The sequence below is a fragment of the Brassica napus genome, chromosome C2 (genome assembly GCF_020379485.1).
Source record: "Brassica napus cultivar Da-Ae chromosome C2, Da-Ae, whole genome shotgun sequence".
Classification (NCBI taxonomy): domain Eukaryota; kingdom Viridiplantae; phylum Streptophyta; class Magnoliopsida; order Brassicales; family Brassicaceae; genus Brassica; species Brassica napus.
In genome coordinates, this window is record NC_063445.1 from 46,625,521 (window position 1) to 46,645,077 (window position 19,557).

The 19,557-nt window shown below is 37.5% G+C and overlaps 1 protein-coding gene and 1 non-coding gene across 2 annotated transcripts; one reads left to right on the top strand and one right to left on the bottom strand.

Moving 5' to 3' along the window:
* The first annotated feature begins 1,177 nt into the window (after positions 1 to 1,177).
* Positions 1,178 to 1,284, top strand: LOC125582667. The gene has a single exon (XR_007320123.1). It is a non-coding gene; the product is annotated as a small nucleolar RNA R71 (small nucleolar RNA).
* A 10,445-nt stretch (positions 1,285 to 11,729) lies between these two features.
* Positions 11,730 to 14,847, bottom strand: LOC125581968 (auxin efflux carrier component 4-like). Its single transcript, XM_048748287.1, has 6 exons — positions 13,632 to 14,847; positions 13,256 to 13,517; positions 13,053 to 13,138; positions 12,489 to 12,646; positions 12,284 to 12,360; positions 11,730 to 12,186 (listed from the first exon to the last, which is right to left on the bottom strand). The coding sequence occupies exons 1-6, from the start codon at positions 14,779 to 14,781 to the stop codon at positions 12,120 to 12,122; spliced, it is 1,800 nt and encodes a 599-aa protein (XP_048604244.1). The 5' UTR covers positions 14,782 to 14,847; the 3' UTR covers positions 11,730 to 12,119.
* Between the last annotated feature and the right edge of the window lie 4,710 nt (positions 14,848 to 19,557).

A 19,557-nucleotide genomic window follows, 5' to 3' on the forward strand; every position in this document is an offset into this window, starting at 1 on the left:
CTTTCAGGAACCTATTGTATTGAGGAATCAACATGAAAGCATCGATGATGGGCATTGCAACCTGAGCTTCACTCATTTGCTTCTCAAACAGAGCTTTGTACTTCTCTAGCAGCTGCCTCTTGAATCTACCAGAGAATGGAAGTTTGGATTCATAGGGAGGAGGAAGAAAAGAATTTTCACTTGCTGGAGCAACAACTTCACCATCTTTCATTGTTTTCTTCTCTTCCCCAACCTTTCCTTTACCTTTGGCTTCCACAATCTTCTCCAAGATTTCATCATTAATTTTCTCATCAACAATCACCACTTCATCATCTAAGTTGATGGCCACCTCCTCACCTAGTTTTTCAGCATCCCTGGTGAGGGTTGTAGGAGGTAACTGCTTACCACTCCTAAGGGTGATAGCTTTGGCCTCCTTGGGGTTTTGGTCAGATTTTCCAGGTAGAGATCCTTGCTGGCGATTCTGGTTAGTGTTCATGGAAGCAAACTGATTCTCTAAATTCTTGACTGTAGAAGCAAGATGTGAGAATTTGTTGTTGAGCTCATTGTAGCTCCCATCAATCTTAGAGTGAAGGTTCTTCAACTCATAACCAACATGCTTCTCACTTCTAGTCTGAGACTCCAAGATTTGTTTTAGTAAGGTATCAGTGTTGCTCTCTTGAGGAGCAGAGGAACCAGACGAGGGGTTTTGCTGAGGCTGATAGCTGCCTTGCTGGTTGTTTCGAGGCGGATAACCACTCTGTTGGTTGTTGGGATAGGATTTCTGTTGGTAGTTGTTGTACTGAAAGTTGGGCTCTTTTTTATAACAGCTACCATTGTTGTTGATGAAACACATCTCTTCCTGACCTTCCAAACCCTCAACCTCATGGACAACAGGTGGTGTCTCTTGGCTTGGGTTACCAACAAAGTGCAGCTGCTCTTGGGTGGCTTTATCAGCAATGAGGATGTCTATCTTTTCCTGTAGAGCTTTCAACTCCTTCCTCGTCTGCTTATCATCTGTTCGACTGCCTCTGTCGTGGTCTCCACTGTAGACTGCATCACTCTTGACCATGTTGTCAACCAGCTCCTCTGCATCTTCCTCAGTTCTCCCCAAGAAGAACCCATTGCTAGTTGTATCCAGTCTGCCCTGTACTTAGGAAGAGCACCACGGTAGAATGTGCTCAGCAAGCTCTCCTTAGAGAAACCATGGTGTGGGCATTAAGCTTGGTAGCCCTTGAATCTCTCCCAGGCTTCACTGAAGCCTTCCAAGTTCTTCTTTTGAAAGATGGAAATCTCATTTCTCAGCTTAGCAGTTCTTGAAGTAGAGAAGAACTTCTCCAAGAATGCTTTCTTGCAGTCATCCTAAGTGGTGATAGAGTCGCTGGGTAGAGACTTCTCCCACCGACGCGCCTTATCCCCCAAAGAGAAAGGGAATAACTTCAGCTTTAAGGCACCCTCTGACACACCATTGATTTTTGACAACCCACAGTAGCTGTCGAACCTGTCCAAGTGATCGAATGGGTCCTCTAAAGCCAAACCATGATATTTGTTGTTCTCGATCACGTTGAGGAGTCCTGACTTGACCTCAAAGTTGTTGGCTGCCACAGCCGGTGCTCGGATTCCCAGTCTATGACCATGAATGTTGGGCCGGTCATAAGTACCAATGGGTCGAGCTGCCCGCGGTTGGTGTTCTGCCCCTTGCGGTGGATCTGCCACATCAATATCCAATCGCTGCAAGTGGGCTTGTTGTTCTTCTTCTCTTCTAGCTCTAACACACTCCCTCTCTAAAGCTCTGATGTCTGCTACTATTGGAACTAGGTTTGATGGACCCCTGCTCCTCAAGTTCATACACCTGAAAGTTAAAGGTAGGTGAAGAAGAAGAATCAGTAACAAAAGAAAATAAAAATGACTTAGTCTCAAGTAAGTGACTAAATTTCAATGTTCAAATCTACTCAGAATTTGGCAACGGCGCCAATTTGATGTTAGGAGTTTTCAAGGCTCCTAAGACAAATGTTGTAGTATAAATGATTGTCGAACCAATTCTAAGGGATTTCAAAGCAATGAGAATGCAAGTACTCACTTAATCTAAGTGCAACCGATAAATTAAGAGGTTTCTAAACTAATGATTAATGATAAATGAAATGACTTTCTTACTAAGGAAAAAGAGAACACATGGGCATGGAGATTAGACCTTGGGTGATCAAGTATCAAACTAAGGATGACAAATGATCAATCAAACTATCAACCTTAAAGCCTAGACACAATTCTAAGCAAGCTCTATGTCTAGATGAATGCTCATTTGCTAACATATCTCAAACATCAAATGTCTTTGGTTGAATAATATGAAGGCAATCATTACTAACAAGTCTATTAGCTATCTTAGCACCTTTAACAACAAATGTCTTTGGCAAAGTATATTAAAAGCCTAGGAGAGTTGTCTCAGGCATTTCATCAAACACATTTTGGGTGGAAAATGCCTATTGATCAACTTTTGAGTGGCCAACTCAGAAGATGCATTATGAATACTCTACTAGCAAGGAACAAGAATGATCTACACTAAAACATCCTAGAACTAACCTAATCACCCTTAATCTCCCTAACCCATGAATTCAAAAAGTGATTACTCACTAATCTCCATGATTCCTCTTAAACCCATATTGGATTTCAGATTAATCATGTAGAAAAATAGACAAGAAATCAATAAGAACACAAGATCAAAGCAATGAAATCTGAATCAAAAGAAGTTTTACTAGTTGTTCTTCTCCAAAAAGAGATCTGGTCTCCGGTGGCTACCAAAGGTACTTAAAACATAAGTTTTGAAAAGTAAAAACGTGCATAATGAAATGACCAAAAGGCCCTTCAGAAAACATGAATTCGGCCAAACAAATAGACGCGGAGCGACCTCGGCACGTCGCTGCGAGAGGTCGCTCCCGGGTCATTTCTCCTAGAGCGACCTGGCTTTGTCGCTCCGAAGACATCGCTCCCGGGTTGTCTCCTCGTGAGACCTGGCTGTGTCGCTCTGAAGACGTCGCTCCCAGCTTGCTTAGAAACCATAAACGCGAGCGACCTTAGGGTGTCGCTCTAGGAGGTCGCTCCCGGCTTGTTCGTCGCTCTCAAATCGACACAATCCGAACGACTTCTGGGTGTCGCTGTGGTGAGGTCGCTCTAGGAGCTGGAGCGACTTTGCCTTGTCGCTCTAGGAGGTCGCTCCGGAGCGTATATGGCGAGCGAGTTCATAGCGTCGCTCCAGTAGGTCGCTCTGTCTGGAGCGACTTGAGATAGTCGCTCTAAGCTGGTCGCTCTGGTAGGTCGCTCTGAGAGGTCGCTCCAGGCAGTGCTCGTCCAAGTATCACTTTAATCACCTCCTTTGAGCTCCGAATGCACCCAAATGTCTCCAGGAACTCCATGTGGTACTCCAATACCTAATAGAGACATATGTATGCAAAATGCAACCTAGACATGGCTAAATCCTAATCTATATGATGAAAATGCACATGAATAAACACCACAAGAAAACACTCCGAATTCCGACGGAGCTTCCGACGGACACCAAGGTCGTCGGACATTTGCGACGGAATACTGACAAATTTCCGACCAAATCCAAAAAAATGAAGTCGTCGGAATTCCGTCGGCCATTTCCGACGGAATTCCGACGACATACGGTTCGTCGGAATTTTCCGACGACTTTTCGACGACATTCCGATAAAAAATGTAACCGTTGTAGTCGTCGGAAGTTCGTCGGTATATTCCGACGGAATTCCGACGACATTCCGATTAACAGCAAAGTCGTCGGAATTCCATCGGTATTTTCCGACGGAATTTCGACGAACCATGTGACCGTTGCCGACAAATACATATGACCGTTGTATAGCCGTTTGGGATTGGACAATTCCGACGGAATTCCGACGGACTTCTTTATATCCGTCGGAATTTCGTCGGAAAGTCGTCGGAGGTCCGTAAGCAATTTCCTATAAATACAACCCCTCCTCATTCAACTCATTCACACTTCATTCTCTCTTCATTCTCTTTAGTCATAACAATTCCGTGAAAATCATGTCTTCAGAAGTTTATTATCGTTCGTGGATGGATAAACCTCATTTGGATCCGAACACCAATTTGCTTACGGAAGAATACGTTCAAGGGATTGGAGAATTCATGAGGCTTGTTCAACAGCAACCGGATGCAAAAAGTGGTATGTTAAGATGTCCCTGCTCTTCTTGCAATAATAATAAGGTTATAAAAGAATTTGATGTTTGGACTCATTTGTATATGAAAGGGTTTTCACGTAATTATAAAGTTTGGTACCTTCATGGGGAAACTGGTTATGAATATGGTAGTACTAGCGAACCTCAGCCTGTTAGTGAACCTCAGCCTGATATTAGGTTAGAAGAATCTAGAACGGATATAGATTATGGTGTAGGTACTGAGCAGATGGTACATGATCATTATAGAGGGGAAGAACCAAACCCCGAGTCTAGGAGATTTTTTGACATGTTGGATGCAGGAAAACAACCTTTGTATCAAAATTGTAGAGATGGTCATTCAGTCTTATCATCTGCAACTAGATTAATGGGTATTAAGACAGACTATAATTTGGCTGAAGAATGTATGGATGCGATTACTGATTTTGTCAAAGGTATTCTACCTGAGGATAACCTTGCACCGGGTTCATACTACGAGGTTCAGAAACTTGTTGCAGGTCTTCAACTACCGTATGAAGTGATAGATGTATGTATTGACAACTGCATGATCTACTGGAGAGCGGATGAGACACGGAATGTATGCAAATTTTGTGGGAAACCTCGTTATCAGGAGACGAGGGGAAGAGTTCCGATCCCATTCAAAAGAATGTGGTATTTGCCTTTGACGGAAAGATTGAAGAGGTTGTATCAGTGTGAGCGCACAGCAAAAGCAATGAGATGGCATGCAGAGCATTCCACAAATGGTGAGATTAGACATCCTTCAGATGCAAAGGCTTGGAAACATTTCCAGTCAACATATCCAGAATTTGCGGAAGAGAGAAGAAATGTTTATCTTGGATTATCTACTGATGGTTTCAGCCCATTTGGAAAGCATGGAAGGCAGTATTCTCTATGGCCAGTTATTGTGACACCGTACAACTTACGGCCGAGCTTGTGCATGCGACGAGAGTTTTTGTTTCTCTCAATTCTAGTCCCCGGGCCAGATCATCCTAAAAGATCACTAGATGTGTTTCTTCAACCACTAATATATGAGTTGCAACAACTATGGGCGCATGGTTTTGAGACATACGATGTTTCGCGCAAAGAAAACTTTCAGATGCGGGCAGTACTTATGTGGACAATAAGTGACTTTCCAGCATATGGTATGTTATCTGGATGGACAACACATGGGAAGCTATCATGTCCATATTGTCAAGATGACACAGATGCTTTCCAACTAAAGAACGGAAGGAAAACGTGTTGGTTTGACTGTCACAGACGATTTCTACCACCTGATCATCCATACCGCAGGAGTAAGACTTCGTTTACGAAGAACAAGCAGGTGTTTGATGGTCCACCTGAGGAAGTTAGTGGGAAAGATTTGTTGAAGCAGTTTAGGTATTTTGATGCAGAAAGGACGCCAGATGTAGGTGGACATGAAAACATTCGAGTCAATGCGGTTGGAGAGCTACATAACTGGCACAAAAAGAGTATTTTCTGGGATCTACCATATTGGGAGAGTCATCTATTGCGGCATAATTTAGATGTCATGCATATTGAGAAGAACTTCTTCGATAATCTGATGAACACAGTCCTTAACATCCAAGGTAAAACGAAGGATAATTTGAAGTCAAGGTTGGATTTAGTCGATATTTGTGATCGTTCTGAACTTCACGTTGATGAGAACGGTACGGCCCCTTTTCCCATTTATCGGCTAGATGGTGCTAGAAAAGAAGAGTTCTTTGATTGGATTACAGAGAAAGTGAAATTTCCTGACGGATATGCATCAAATTTGGGGAACTGCGTTGATAGAAGCGAAGGAAAGTTTACTGGCTTGAAGAGTCATGATTGTCATGTAATTATGCAGCGCCTCCTTCCGTTTGCCTTTTCAGCATTATTGCCACGTAATGTTCATGAAGCAATTGCAGGGATTAGTGTTTTTTTCCGTGACTTATGCAGCAGAGTATTGACTGAAGAGGGTATTAATAATTTGAAGACAAACGCACCAGTCAGCATGTGCAACCTTGAGAAGATATTTCCTCCATCATTCTTTGATGTAATGGAACATCTTGCTATTCATCTCGCAAGAGAATTGGAACTTGGTGGTCCTGTGCAGTACAGATGGATGTATATTTTTGAGCGTTATATGCATCATCTGAAGAAGATGGTCAAAAATCAAAGCAGGGTGGAAGGATCTATAGTGGCACAGGTGATCAATGAAGAAACTGCAATCTTTGCTGAAAATTATTTTCCACCAGAAGTGCAAACAAAACACCGAAGACCTGCTCGGCATGATGATAGAGGGGAGAGAGCAACATATCATGTTACTGTCCCAAGCATGTTCAAGGAAATAGGACGACTTAGTGGAAAATTCACGAAGCGGAGACTTACGGACACTGAGAACGCTCATTTGCAAACATATTTGCTCACCAACTGTGAAGATGTTCTACAATATGAGAGGTAAAAATATTTATTCATTTATTGTTAGATTAATATTCAATAAATTTATTTCATATTGATAATATTTTTGTATATAGTGTATATATGGCGGAGTTGCGTATGACTCACAGGCATGCAACAGAAGATGAGCTTCGACAACTTAGAGATAACGGATTTGCTGCGTGGCTTCGTAGTTATGTGAGTCATATATCCTATTACCCTATGCAAATGATTAGTTTAAATTTAATATATATAAACTAATTAATTTTGCAATCATATATGTTTTTTTTTATAGGTGAATGATGGTTTGGCCAGAGGTCTTGTGTTCGATGATTGGATACGCGAATTTGTGCAGGGACCAAACTATGTGGTCAAATCATATCCTAAATTTTGTACGCGAGGATATGCATTCACAAGGAAAGGTCATTCTAAGACAACATATGATGCTGGTGTTTCATCTTCTTCTGGTGACGATGTCTACTACGGCAACATAAAAGAAATATTGGAAATCCAATTTCCTGGAATGGTTGGATTGCGTTGTGTAGTATTCTATTGTGATTGGTATGACACCACCCCAGATAGAGGAGTGAAGATTGATGCGTTTGGTGTTACATCAGTTCATTCGCGGCGGAAACTTCAATATTATGATCCCTTCATTCTTGGTTCGCAAGCTGATCAGGTATGTCAATATATTCATAATTTTTTACCAATATAATTAATTAATGTTATATATTGAACTAATACTTTGTATAATTGATATGTATAGGTGTGCTACATCAGTTACCCTCGGGTGACGTACAGAGACGATCCATGGGTTACTGTAACGCAAATCAACCCAAGAGGACGAGTGGATGGAACTTCTGATGATGATGAACCATTGCAACCAGAGTCTACCAGCAACGCCCAGGCAGTTGAAGATTTGGAAAATGTTCAACTCGTTGAGAATTTGACTGTGTTTGGACATGATGCTGTCGTACATTCAGAGCCGGAAGCCGAGGTTGGGGAGTTTGATGAAGATTCAGAAGATTCTGATTAGTTTTTTTTTTTTTTTTTTTAATGGTCCGTCGGAAATCCCTCGCAATATACCGACGACATAGCGACGACAACGGGTTTCATTGAAAATTGGAAAGGTCGTCGGTATTTCGTCGGAAAATACCGACGACATTCCGACGAACTTGTCGAGTTCGTCGGAATGTCGTCGGTATTTTCCGACGAAATACCGACGACATGTTTTTCTATAAAGTTTCAATCATAAAAATCTATAAATTTAGATGCCAAAACTATGAAAATAACACATAATAAGTGTTTAGTATAGTATTAGATCGCAACCGTTCAAATATAACAACTCATTAAAATATTTATGTATGCATATCATTGTTTTCATAACATCTCATCTTAACATTATGTACTTATACAATCATATTTATATAAGCTTACACTACAAAAAATATTGTTGTGTAAAATCGTGTTATAAAACATTTTTATTGTTAAATCTTTATGCAAATACTATATATATTATCAAAGGTTTGGATTTTGCATTTAGAAACTTGAAAAGAACACCCTAAACACTAAGTCGTCGGAATTCCGTCGGAATATACCGACGGAATGTGTCCGTCGGAAAATACTGACGGACACGTTCCGTCGGAATTTCAATTAGCCCGGGAGAACCAAACCGCTTGAAAATTTTCGCGAATCGGCATTTGGTATATTTTAAATATACCGACGGAATACCGACGAACCCGTGTCCGTCGGAATCCACGGAAATAAAAACCCTTCTCCTTTCTTCTTCGTTATCTCCGCGGCCTCTCTCTCTCTCAAAACTCTCCGGCGATTTCGGCGATTTCGGCGACTCTCCGGCGATTCCGGCCTCTCTTCACCGGCGAATCCTCTCCTCACCCTCCTATCTCTTCCCCAAACCCCAAATCATGTAAGAATCATCCCAAACCTTTTTTTTTTCAATTGTTTAGGGTTTTGGAAGTTGATCTCGGATTTTAGGTTGTTTGATTGAACATTTTAGGATTGAATGGATAGTTTAGGATATATAAGTTAGGATTGTTGTTTTAGTTTTTTTTGGAACATTTTTTGATTTTTAAAAACGTTTTTTGATTTTTTAAAACGTTTTTTTTTATTTTTAAAAACGTTTTTTGATTTTTAAAAACGTTTTTTGATTTTTAAAAACGTTTTTTTGAAAAAAATATAAATATTTAACACCATTTTTCTTCATTTATAAATTTTAAAAACATTTTTCTATATTTATAAATTTTTTATAATTTTGTATACATATATATATATATATATGTAAATCATGTATAGTAAAAATTTTAAAATTTTAAAATTTTTTATATTTTTTTTTAAGTTTCCACTAATAAATATTTAACAACATTTTTTTTTAAAATATAAATATTTAACAACATTTTTCTTCATTTATAAATTTTTAACAACATTTTTCTATATTTATAAATTTTTTATAATTTTGTATACATATATATATATATATATATATAAAAGGTTTAATAGTTTTTTTTAAAACGTTTATAAAACCTTTTGTAAATATATAAATGAAAATATGTTTGATGGGTTATTTTTTTTTTTTAGGGCCGAGGATGAAGCCCGCCCCGCAGCCCGTCTTCGACGTAGTTCGGTGAGCGGTTCCCGTGCATCGGTATCGTCTCATGACTCGGTTCCCGCATATATTCCCGCTCCAGCTCCCTCTGCCCCTCACGCTGCCCCTCACGCTGCTGCTCAACAGGATCCGGGGGTCATGCCGGTTCATCTATTGGTTCAACAACCAGGTCGAGAGCATCTCCCGTTTCTCCAACTCAACCCACGACGAGGCCATAGCACTTGGTTAGTATTTTTTTTTATTTGTACCGTTATATTTTTTGCTTTAATTAACTTGCTAACTTGTATTTTTTTTAAAGGTTCACCAAGTCGAAAAATGGCATTAGCCGGAGCATCAACCAGATGATGTACTCCATGCTCCGTTTTGGATATCCAAAGTGGAGTGTGATCCCTTCCGACGAACGAGAGTTGTGGTTTCGTCAGTTTGCGGTATAGTAACCCTTCATTTTTTTTAAGTTTTTACATTTTTTTACATATATTTACTTATTAAATTGTGTTTGTTTTGTAGCAAGAGTTCAACTGGCACTCCGATCTTACGGAAACAGTCCGTAAGAAATTCAACGAAAAGGCCATGGACTCTTACACAAAGCAGATAAACGCGTGGAAGACAGTTTGGCAGAAGAACAAGAAGCCACGGTTCATCAACGGGGGGGGGTGTGGGAGCAGTTGATAGCTCATTGGGAGAGGGAAGACACTGCAGAGACGTCTTCTAGGAACTCCAGGAACCGGAAGAGCGATCGTGGCGGGAAAGGTATGTATGTGCACAACCTCGGCGCTTGCTCCATGTCTACTAAGGAGGATGAACTTGTAAGTTTTTTATTATTATTTATCTTTATATTTTTTAAATAAATATTTTATATATTTTTTGGCTAATAATGGCGGTTTTTTTAGATCGAAGCAAATGACGGTAATCCCGTTGATCGTCTCCAACTCATTAAGGTGGCTCACACTAACAAGACGACGGGTCAAATTCAGGACCCCGTGATCAGAGGTGTAGTTGATTTGGTGGAAGCTGAGATAGTTTCTCAATCTCAGCCTCTCTCTGATGACGGCGACTCCACGGGAGCTTCAACCAACCTGTCTCTATTGCAAATAAATGAGATGGTTGAAAAGGTAATTTTTTTTATTAATATATTTTTTTTATAATGTCGATTACTTACTTGTCCATATTTACTTACTTTAAATATTTTTGTAGGCGGTTCCTAAAAGGAAAGGAGGCCGTTTAGTTGGGTTGGCCCGTCGTGCTTCTTCGTATCCGGCATCTTCTTCGCAAGCTCCGTATGCCGATCCCATGATTCTCGAGGAGCTACATGACAAAGATGAACGGATTGGGGCATTGGAGGAGCAGAACACCACTATCCTTTCGGAGAATGCCACTATCCGTTCGGAGAATGCCACTATCCTTGCTGAGTTGGCATCCCAGAAGAAGTTCAACACCGAGATTATGCAGAAGCTAGATCGTTTGATGTCTTCGAGTTCATCTTAGTTTATTTCGGCTTTATAAAACTTTCGGAATGTTTTTTTTTCTATTTCGGTTTGTATGAATTTTAAACTTTATGAATGTTTTTTTCCTATTTCGGTTTTTATGAATTTAAATTTTATAATATTATTAGTTTTAAATTTCCAATTTTTTAAATTTATTAATATCAAAAAATATATAAAAATGCAAAATTAATTTGTAAAAAAAAAAGGGTATATACCGACGGACAACGGTCGTCGGAATATACCGACGGACATATATCCGTCGGAATTTACCGACAAACTCATTTCCGTCGGAATATACCGACGAACGTGGTTCGTCGGTATATTCCGACGACCGTTGTCCGTCGGTAAATTCCGACGCCCAAAGTTCGTCGGAATAAACCGAGGAACCACGTTCGTCGGAATTGTAGTTTTCCGATGAACTCTGGTCTCGTGTAGCCGCATCGTAATATCGTCGGAAGTTCGTCAGAATGACGTTTCTCGGTATTCGTCAGAAAGTCGTCGGAATTTCTGACGAAATTCCGACGAATTTTTTTTTTCCGACGAAACGATACCGACGGACGGGTTCGTCGGAAATTCGTCGGAATAGACCGATTCCGACGAATTTCCGACGATTTCGGCCATCAGAATCCCCCTGTTTTCTTGTAGTGAAATGGATAAAACAATGTAAATATGCAAGATATCAGTTTTCCGCAGCAACCACGCAGCTCGTAGGGTTGGTGCAACTACCATCCCCAAAACACGCCAGAATAATCGTGTTTGATGAGTCAAGTCAATTATATAACACATGTACCGTATTGGAAAGTGCTTAGATTGTGTCACATATCATGCATTAGCTTCCCGCTAGGTTTTGTGGAACGTTAGCTGCTCTGATAAAAATCCAATTTAAAATCAAGTTTTGATTGTTTGTCATCATTTACAACTCACACAAGACATCATCACCAAACACATCAGTTGATTATAAGTCTTAGTACGCTCGTTATAGTTAAATGCACAACAGTGATATCATATATATATATGTAGGATTAATAAAAGGTGCAAACATTCTGTTAAAGAAAGGTATACACACGGGTGTATAGTGCATTACATTTGCTTAACGAAAATCTACAAATAATTAACAAAAAAAAAAACAGAAAACAAATAATTAAGATCGATGAAAGAGAGGGTTTTTGGCGTGTAATGAAGACAAGATCCTTAATCACTGCAATCTTGTTCACTAAATCCTAAGTACTTTTGTTGTGTTCCACAAATATTGGAAACAAAACCAAAACCAAAAGCATATCTTCTTCTTGTTCACTACTTTCCACTCTTTCCCACGAAATCAAAGCCTTTGTTTATTTCCTGGTTTCTGATGAACAAAACAACCAATCTCCGAGGCGTTCTCAAAAGCCAGTTGAAGTTGAAGGCGTAGGAACCGATTCAAAGGCCAAGAAAGATATAGTACACCAAAGTAATTGGTAAGGCTATTAGCATTCCAAAAATAACCCTGCATCCATTTCACCACCATAACATGTGTTATTTGGGTCCTCTATATGTAACATATTTGACCAAAAATTAATATAATGAATAGGTTTGGAACTTACGCAGTGCTGAGAATCGTGGGATGCACATTGTACTCTTTTGCAAACACAAACGGAACTATTCCTTGAGGCAACGCAGCCTATATATAATCAACATCATCACCATGATATAGGAACAAAAAATATCATCGCCATGATGTATCATATTATAAACCTTAGCCATATCATGGATCATACAACTGAACAACAACAAAATCTCTGTTTATACCTGAACGATGGCTATACGGAGGAGGTCGCCGTGTAGCCCAATGATGAGCGAAGCAACAGCCATGATGGCGGGTCCGGTTAGAAACCTGACGGCCATGGCGAACGTAGCGACTGAGTTCCCACAAGCAATGATTTTGGGTTGAAGGGCCATGAACAAACCTTAATCATCACAAGCCAAAAATTAAATCAATCAAAGGAATAAAAGAGATTGACAGCAGGAGCTAGGTCAGCTTCTTGGTGAGCCCACAAATAAGTACACAAACAGCCACTAGCTCTTGTGGGGACCGGACCCACCAACATGTCTGTGTCACAAAGATCAGAGGGTCCGGACGCTCTTTTGGTAAATGCGTTGTACAGTTCATATATATGACTTTTACCAATTACAAGCTGGACAAATACAACTAGCTAAAATGCCTAGACCCACCATTTGCATTTAATGGCACTTTACAGATAAGATAGGAAGAAACTGGACTCAAAGTTATGTTTAGAATCTTAAGATTACATCATTAAAGCTTGATCTGCATAATCATTCTCCTTTAAGAAAAGATGAAACAAGTTTTATTACCTAAGCTGAACATAGCCATTCCAAGACCAGCATCTGAGAGTATGGAGATAGATTGTTGTAGTATTTTGGGCATAGCCACATGCCATCTGCTTCCATAAAAACCCATACTCAATTAGTCCATATTACAATTATTCCATATCTAGAATATATAAATATTTACTTCCTTATCCACAATCAGTTAGAGAAAAAATGATTGGACTGACCGGTAAGCAACAAGAGCCCAGATGAGACCGATGAGACTGGAATAAGTGTTTGGGTTTCGGATGAGCTTTCGCCACACCATTATCAGAATAAGACGAGTCACCACGCTTGCCGGTGGCATGTGAGTTGCCTTCCCACCGCCACCGCCAGTATCTCCACCGGCTGCCTCTAGCTCAGCCGCGGAACTGGACCCCACCTTGTTCAGCCCTGCCGTTGCTTTCTCTATCTCTCTTTCAACCTCTCCAAGGTCCATATCATCACCACCTGACAAAACCAGAACCATGATTAAAAACACAAACATTATTTTTTTATTTTTTTGGTAAAATTAAAAAAACATTATACTTGAACACTTGAACTCAATTTTGTAATAATCCAAACCTCGAACATCACTCTTCCTCGGTGGATCAGAGACAACCATCCGGATCTCCTTTGCGCCTTGTTCAGATTGCTCAGCTGCCACGTGCTCCGGCGAAGCGCTGGAGCTCCAGACAAACATGTGAAGCTCCTTGGCGTCATGACTCCCTTTCTTTTCCAGCTGTTGGTTATCTGTAGGAGTTTTGTTCGGTTTAACTGAACCCGCCGTACCGGAAGAAAACTCCGGATTCGGAACCGGGTACGATCCGGCTCCTGCTGGAACCGAACTGTTAGGGTAAAACCCGTACTTCACGGCGTTGTTCTCTTCGAAGTTGGACGGTCGTGGAGTCGGGCCACGGGAAGACTGAACGGAGTACATATCCGCCGGACCGAAATTAGACAGCCTCCCACCGGGAAACCCCATCACCGAGTAAAAATCAGAGTGATTAAAATTCGAACCTCTCGGAGTCGAACTCATACTATAAATCTCAGCTCCGGTAAGATTCGAAGGCCGAGGCGTCATCGTCAGCGACCGCCTCGACGCGTTCGACTTCCTCACCGTGACGTGAAGCTTCCCGTCGTTACCGATCTCAGCATCCGTCTCAAGAAAATCATGCCCGTCTAGAGAAACCACGTCGGACTCCACCTTAAAGGAGACAATAGACGCCCCCGTCTCCGGGAACTGCTCCATGATCAGAAGCTTCGCGCCACGGTACTCGAAGAGAAAGAGAAGGAGGGTGTACCAAATGATACACTGAAGCACAACGACCTGGACCATGAGAGATCCCGCTTCAACTCCGTACATGGCGATCAAGAGAGGGATCCCCATGACGAGAGTGTTGGGAAGCGTGCTGAGAGAGAAGATGGTGATCATCCACTCCAAGCTTCCTTTCTTCGTCAGGCTCGCCCATAGGCCAAGCAAGACGAGCATGATGATCTTCTGAAGCGTGTCGGCGGCGATGAAGCGGAGGTTCATGGCGTAGGGATTGTTGGTGGAGATGAAGTGGAAGGAGAGGAGAGGGACGGCGAATATGGCCACGAAGCGGTTGATGCCGGAGCACTGGTCTGGGGAGAATATTTTCCACCACCGGACGGAACCGTAGGCTAGTATCATGGCGACGTAAAGCGGAACAACCGCCGTGAGAACGGTGTACAAGTCGTGCCACGTGATCATTTTTCTGGTGAGTAGGCTGGATTTTGTGAGAAATAAACCGTTATAGAAGAAGAAAGTACTAGTTTTAGAAGAAGGGAGGCCCTCTTATATAGACGTATAGAGAGGCTAGTGATAGTGTCATCACTCATCATCAGCACACGATTACGTTCAAGTGTAATTAATTTATTAATTGTTTATTAGTAGTTTATTAGTTAAATGGCTGTGTAGTTTGAGTGGGGACACGTGGTAAAATGCAAGTGGGTGAGTTTCTGGTTGGACGTGGACAGTTTTTATCGAGGTGACGATTGTTTCGGTAGTTTTTAGTTTTAGTTTTTGGTTTTTAAATTTTAGTTTTTGGTTTTTTAGATTTTGGTTTTTGGTTTTCAGCTTTTGGTTTTTGGTTTTTGGTTTTTAGATTTAGATTTTAGTTTTTGGATTTGCTGTATTTTTTTTAAAATTTCAAAAATTAACTAATACATTACTTTAAAATAATATAATAAAATAGAAATAAATTTATCAAAATACTGTGATTATTATTTTAAAATAAAATACAATAACATATTTTAATTATTATATTTTTATAAAAAAATATATTATGGTAAAATATAAATCATAATATATATATAAAATTACACAAAAATAAAAATATTAAATTTTGAAACTACTTAGAAATTTTTCTTATATAAATTATTTTTAATTTTTAAAACTTGAATAGAAATAGTTTTTCTTATATAAATATTACAAAGGATACAAAAATAAAAATACATAAAATTTTGAAACTAATTATAAATTTTCTTATATAATTATTTAAATTTTCTTAAACTTGAATGGCAATTTTTATAATTCAGGATTATACAATATATTTTATTAATAAAACATATTATGTTTTTATAATTTTTTGTTATTTTTAATGTGACTAATAATTATTAAAATAATTCAATTGTTTTATTTATAGAAACTAATAACTAAGTTTTAAAATTAAATAATATTATTTATAAAACATATAAATTTATTTACAGATATGAAACACAAATTAAAATATTTCACATTATTGTTTAAATGATATCTAATGTAAAAAATATTTTATGATAATTTTAATTTTTATGAAAATATTATTTATTAATTATTAATTAATTATAATGTAGTAGTTTCTAAAAAAAAATCAAAATTCGTTTTTCTTCATAAAAGCTCACAAAAGTTGGTTTTTGGTTTTTCTTCATAAATTGGTTAAATTTTTCAAAAACTAGTTTTCCTAAATTTTAGGGAATCTATTTATTGAAAATCTTGATTGACAACTTAAATGGTTTTTATAAAAACAAAAAACTAAAACCAAAAACTTGATTGAATAAAAAATGATTTCTACCAAGGTTCTAAAAATCGGTCTAGGCGGCGCCTAGGCCCCCGCCTAGGCAGCAACTCGTTCCTATCCGAAACAATTTTCTTAAAATCCGATTTATACCGATTTATATGATTCAAATTGGTTTAAACGGTTCTAAATCGGTTAAAATTAGTTAAAATCGATCTAAAATTGTCTATATATGTTAAATTAAGCAATAATATTATTACAAATCTACAAATTTGTCTACTTTCTTCTGTTTTGTATATCTAATTTTGATAATTCATCACAATAATTTTATAATTAAACTTTAAAATTAAAATATGTCATATAAATATATAAAATATATAAAATAAATCAATAATTTGCTAACGTCTAGGCCTCGCCTAGACCCCGAATAATCTGCCTAATCGCTAGTCTTCTATAAAGCGCTTAGTTACCGCCTAACGATTTTTAGAATATTGGTTTCTACAAAAGCAAAAACCAAAATCAAAAGCAAAAACCACAAACCACAAACAATCAACTTCTGAATAGTCTGTGTTATGACTGCTTTCGTTAGCATTTGATTACGAGCCAACATAAAAAGGTGGTGAAGTTTCCAAACTTTTAAAAGTTGCGAGAAAAAACTTGTCGAATATTTATTGTTTTCTTGACAAATAGCTATCACGAAACACGAATAATACTGTGTTTCAGTATCTTTGTAAGTCGTTCTTTTTTGTAATTGTAAATTAATTTTAGATTCCAAATAAATTAAAACGTGTATTCGTTGTTACAGAACAGCGACAAAAAATTACAAGAAGAACAAACTTAGTTAGGTGTTAGGTCAGAAGTACTGTTGGATCGTTGAATTAAAAACACAAACCTATTCACTTGCGATGACATTGATGTTTCCCCTGTTAGTCTCGACCCAAAATTTATCTATTTTCCCTATTAAACTTCATATATTAGTCTTATGTTTATATTTATACATGATTTGCCCCCCTATTAAAAAATACTACATCCTCCCCTGACTGTTCCCCGTAAGTGATATAGAAAATAATCTTAAGAGGTTAATAAATCTACAATTATACTACTTATTAGAGGTAGGCTAGTGGCTAAACGAGAGGTTGGTTTTGTTGCGTTTCTGATTTGAACTCTGATGAAAATGATGTTTTGGGCATGTCAAAAATTATTAGCAAAAACTGGTCTTTGGCCAGGAGGGATCATAAATCAGACCGAACCCCCTTTCTCTTGCCATTGAATGATATTCTGAAAAAATGTTGTAAACGATGATCATATGTTAAAAGTTTTACTTCTATTAAAATCTGTGATTTAAATGATCTTGCTCAGATAACAAAAAAAAATCTCAATGATTAAGAATTAATACTTTCCACTATATCATTTTCAGAGCTCAAATTTGTATTATTCAAACCAAACAAGAGAGACCTCAATTATACCCAACCCAACAACATAGATATCTTATCCTTATTTTATTTTCTAGACGAATATATAGAGTTTGAACTTTGACCTAATACTACTTGTTACGACCCAATCATGGGACGCTGCAAATTGTTTAAGATAGTATTTGAGGAGGCATATTTTGTTAACGACATATTTTCTAACACACACCTGCTCACATGGTGCAACTGAAGAAACGAGAGCACAAGTCACATCACCAATCATCCATTATGTTGGTTCTTCACATTATATAACTACATTACATTAAATTAAAATACAAACTAGAAGTCTATAATATCACGATTGCTATTACAAAACTAGATTATATATCGTTGGATCGAAACGTATCGAGAGTTGGGCGTACCTACAACATCAATGTCTTTTTCGTTTGCGATATAATAACATTTACACATACATGTTGTGATGTTCGTTATGTAATATTTCACCATTTATCAAAACGTATGGTACATATTATGATCTGGATTCTGGACCCACCAAAAAAAAGATCACAGCTGTAATTTTCTCAAAAGAGCTAATGCGTCCTTATTCCTTAAGCAGTTGTTGATGGGTTCTGTTAACCAGTAATAGTGGTCCACGTGTCTTAATCACATAGTAAAGACACTATAATTATACCACGTGACACGCACATGGTACAGTCCCATGCATGCCTTTCCACCTCGCGCCGGGTCGTCCCCGTCGCTACCAAACCAAGGGCTCAAAAAGTTTTTGTATACAGGTCCCAAATTTTATTTTAAAAGACTACTGGATTCTGGTCCGTCCTTAAAAAGATGGGTATATTTTTTGTTTTACATATTTTTAAAAAAATTTAATTTTCATATTTGTGTTTTTCATTGTAATCTTATTTGTATTTTTCTTTGTAATCATATAATGTAAAATATATTTTTAAAATTATTTGTAAGAAGTTTTGATAATTGTATTGAATTTGTGATGTTGCATAACTATACATTTGTGCCATAGCATTTTTCACACATTAATTTTGTACTTTATTCCTAAATAGTTATTATTATTTTTAAGAAAGTAACAAAGTATAGTTACAATTTTGTTTAGTAATTAAATAGATAAAATTTTATGTTCATTAAATTTTCATGATTTGATTTTATATATAATGATAATAACGTTATTATTATACATAATATTACACATAAATTTTTTTAATGTAATTAAAAATGGGTTTTGTAAATTTTGATCCAATATAAATAAAAAGGCGCACCTTAGTTGTTAAAAACCAGTTGTATTTATTTAATATGAATTTTGAGTTTACATTGTTTGGTTTATAGAAACCAATCTGGTTCATGGACATTTCATAAACAAACTTGCCGTGTTAAATTGTACTCCCTCTGTTTCATTATAATGTCGTTTTAGGTTTCGGCACACTGATTAAGGAAACAATTAATTTTGTACATTTCCTATAAAAAAAACACTATTACCTATACCCCTAACCATATTTCAACCAATAGAAAAATAAATTTTGCATAAAATTAATAAATTTTGCATTGAAAATCGAAAACGACACTTATTTTGTAAAAAAAAAAAATTCTCTAAAACGATACTTAATATGAAATGGAGGGAGTATAAGTTATTCTTTGTAATCAGGTAACAAAAAAAACCAGTTATATAAGTTATTAAAGTGGTGATTACAAAATAACCTAACGAATCCCGATCATTATAGAATTAAAGTGGTGGTTACAAATATATATTTAAATGCAATTAGAAAATATATGGTTATTTTTTAAGTAGGTACCGTAAAAAAATAACTGTTGCACTAAACATATATTAATAGGTATTGATCCTGATTTAATGGATGTGGGTGGACAATAAAATAGGTTGGTTATTTATAATTCACATGAGTTGTAACAAATGTAGTAAAAGTTTTATCATATACAAAAATTTACATAATTAGCAAAAACAAATAGCACTAAAAAACTCACATAGGTTACAGAAAAGAGTAAAATTAATGTTATAAAATTTTATAAAAGTATATATAAAAAATGAACCGGCGCTTT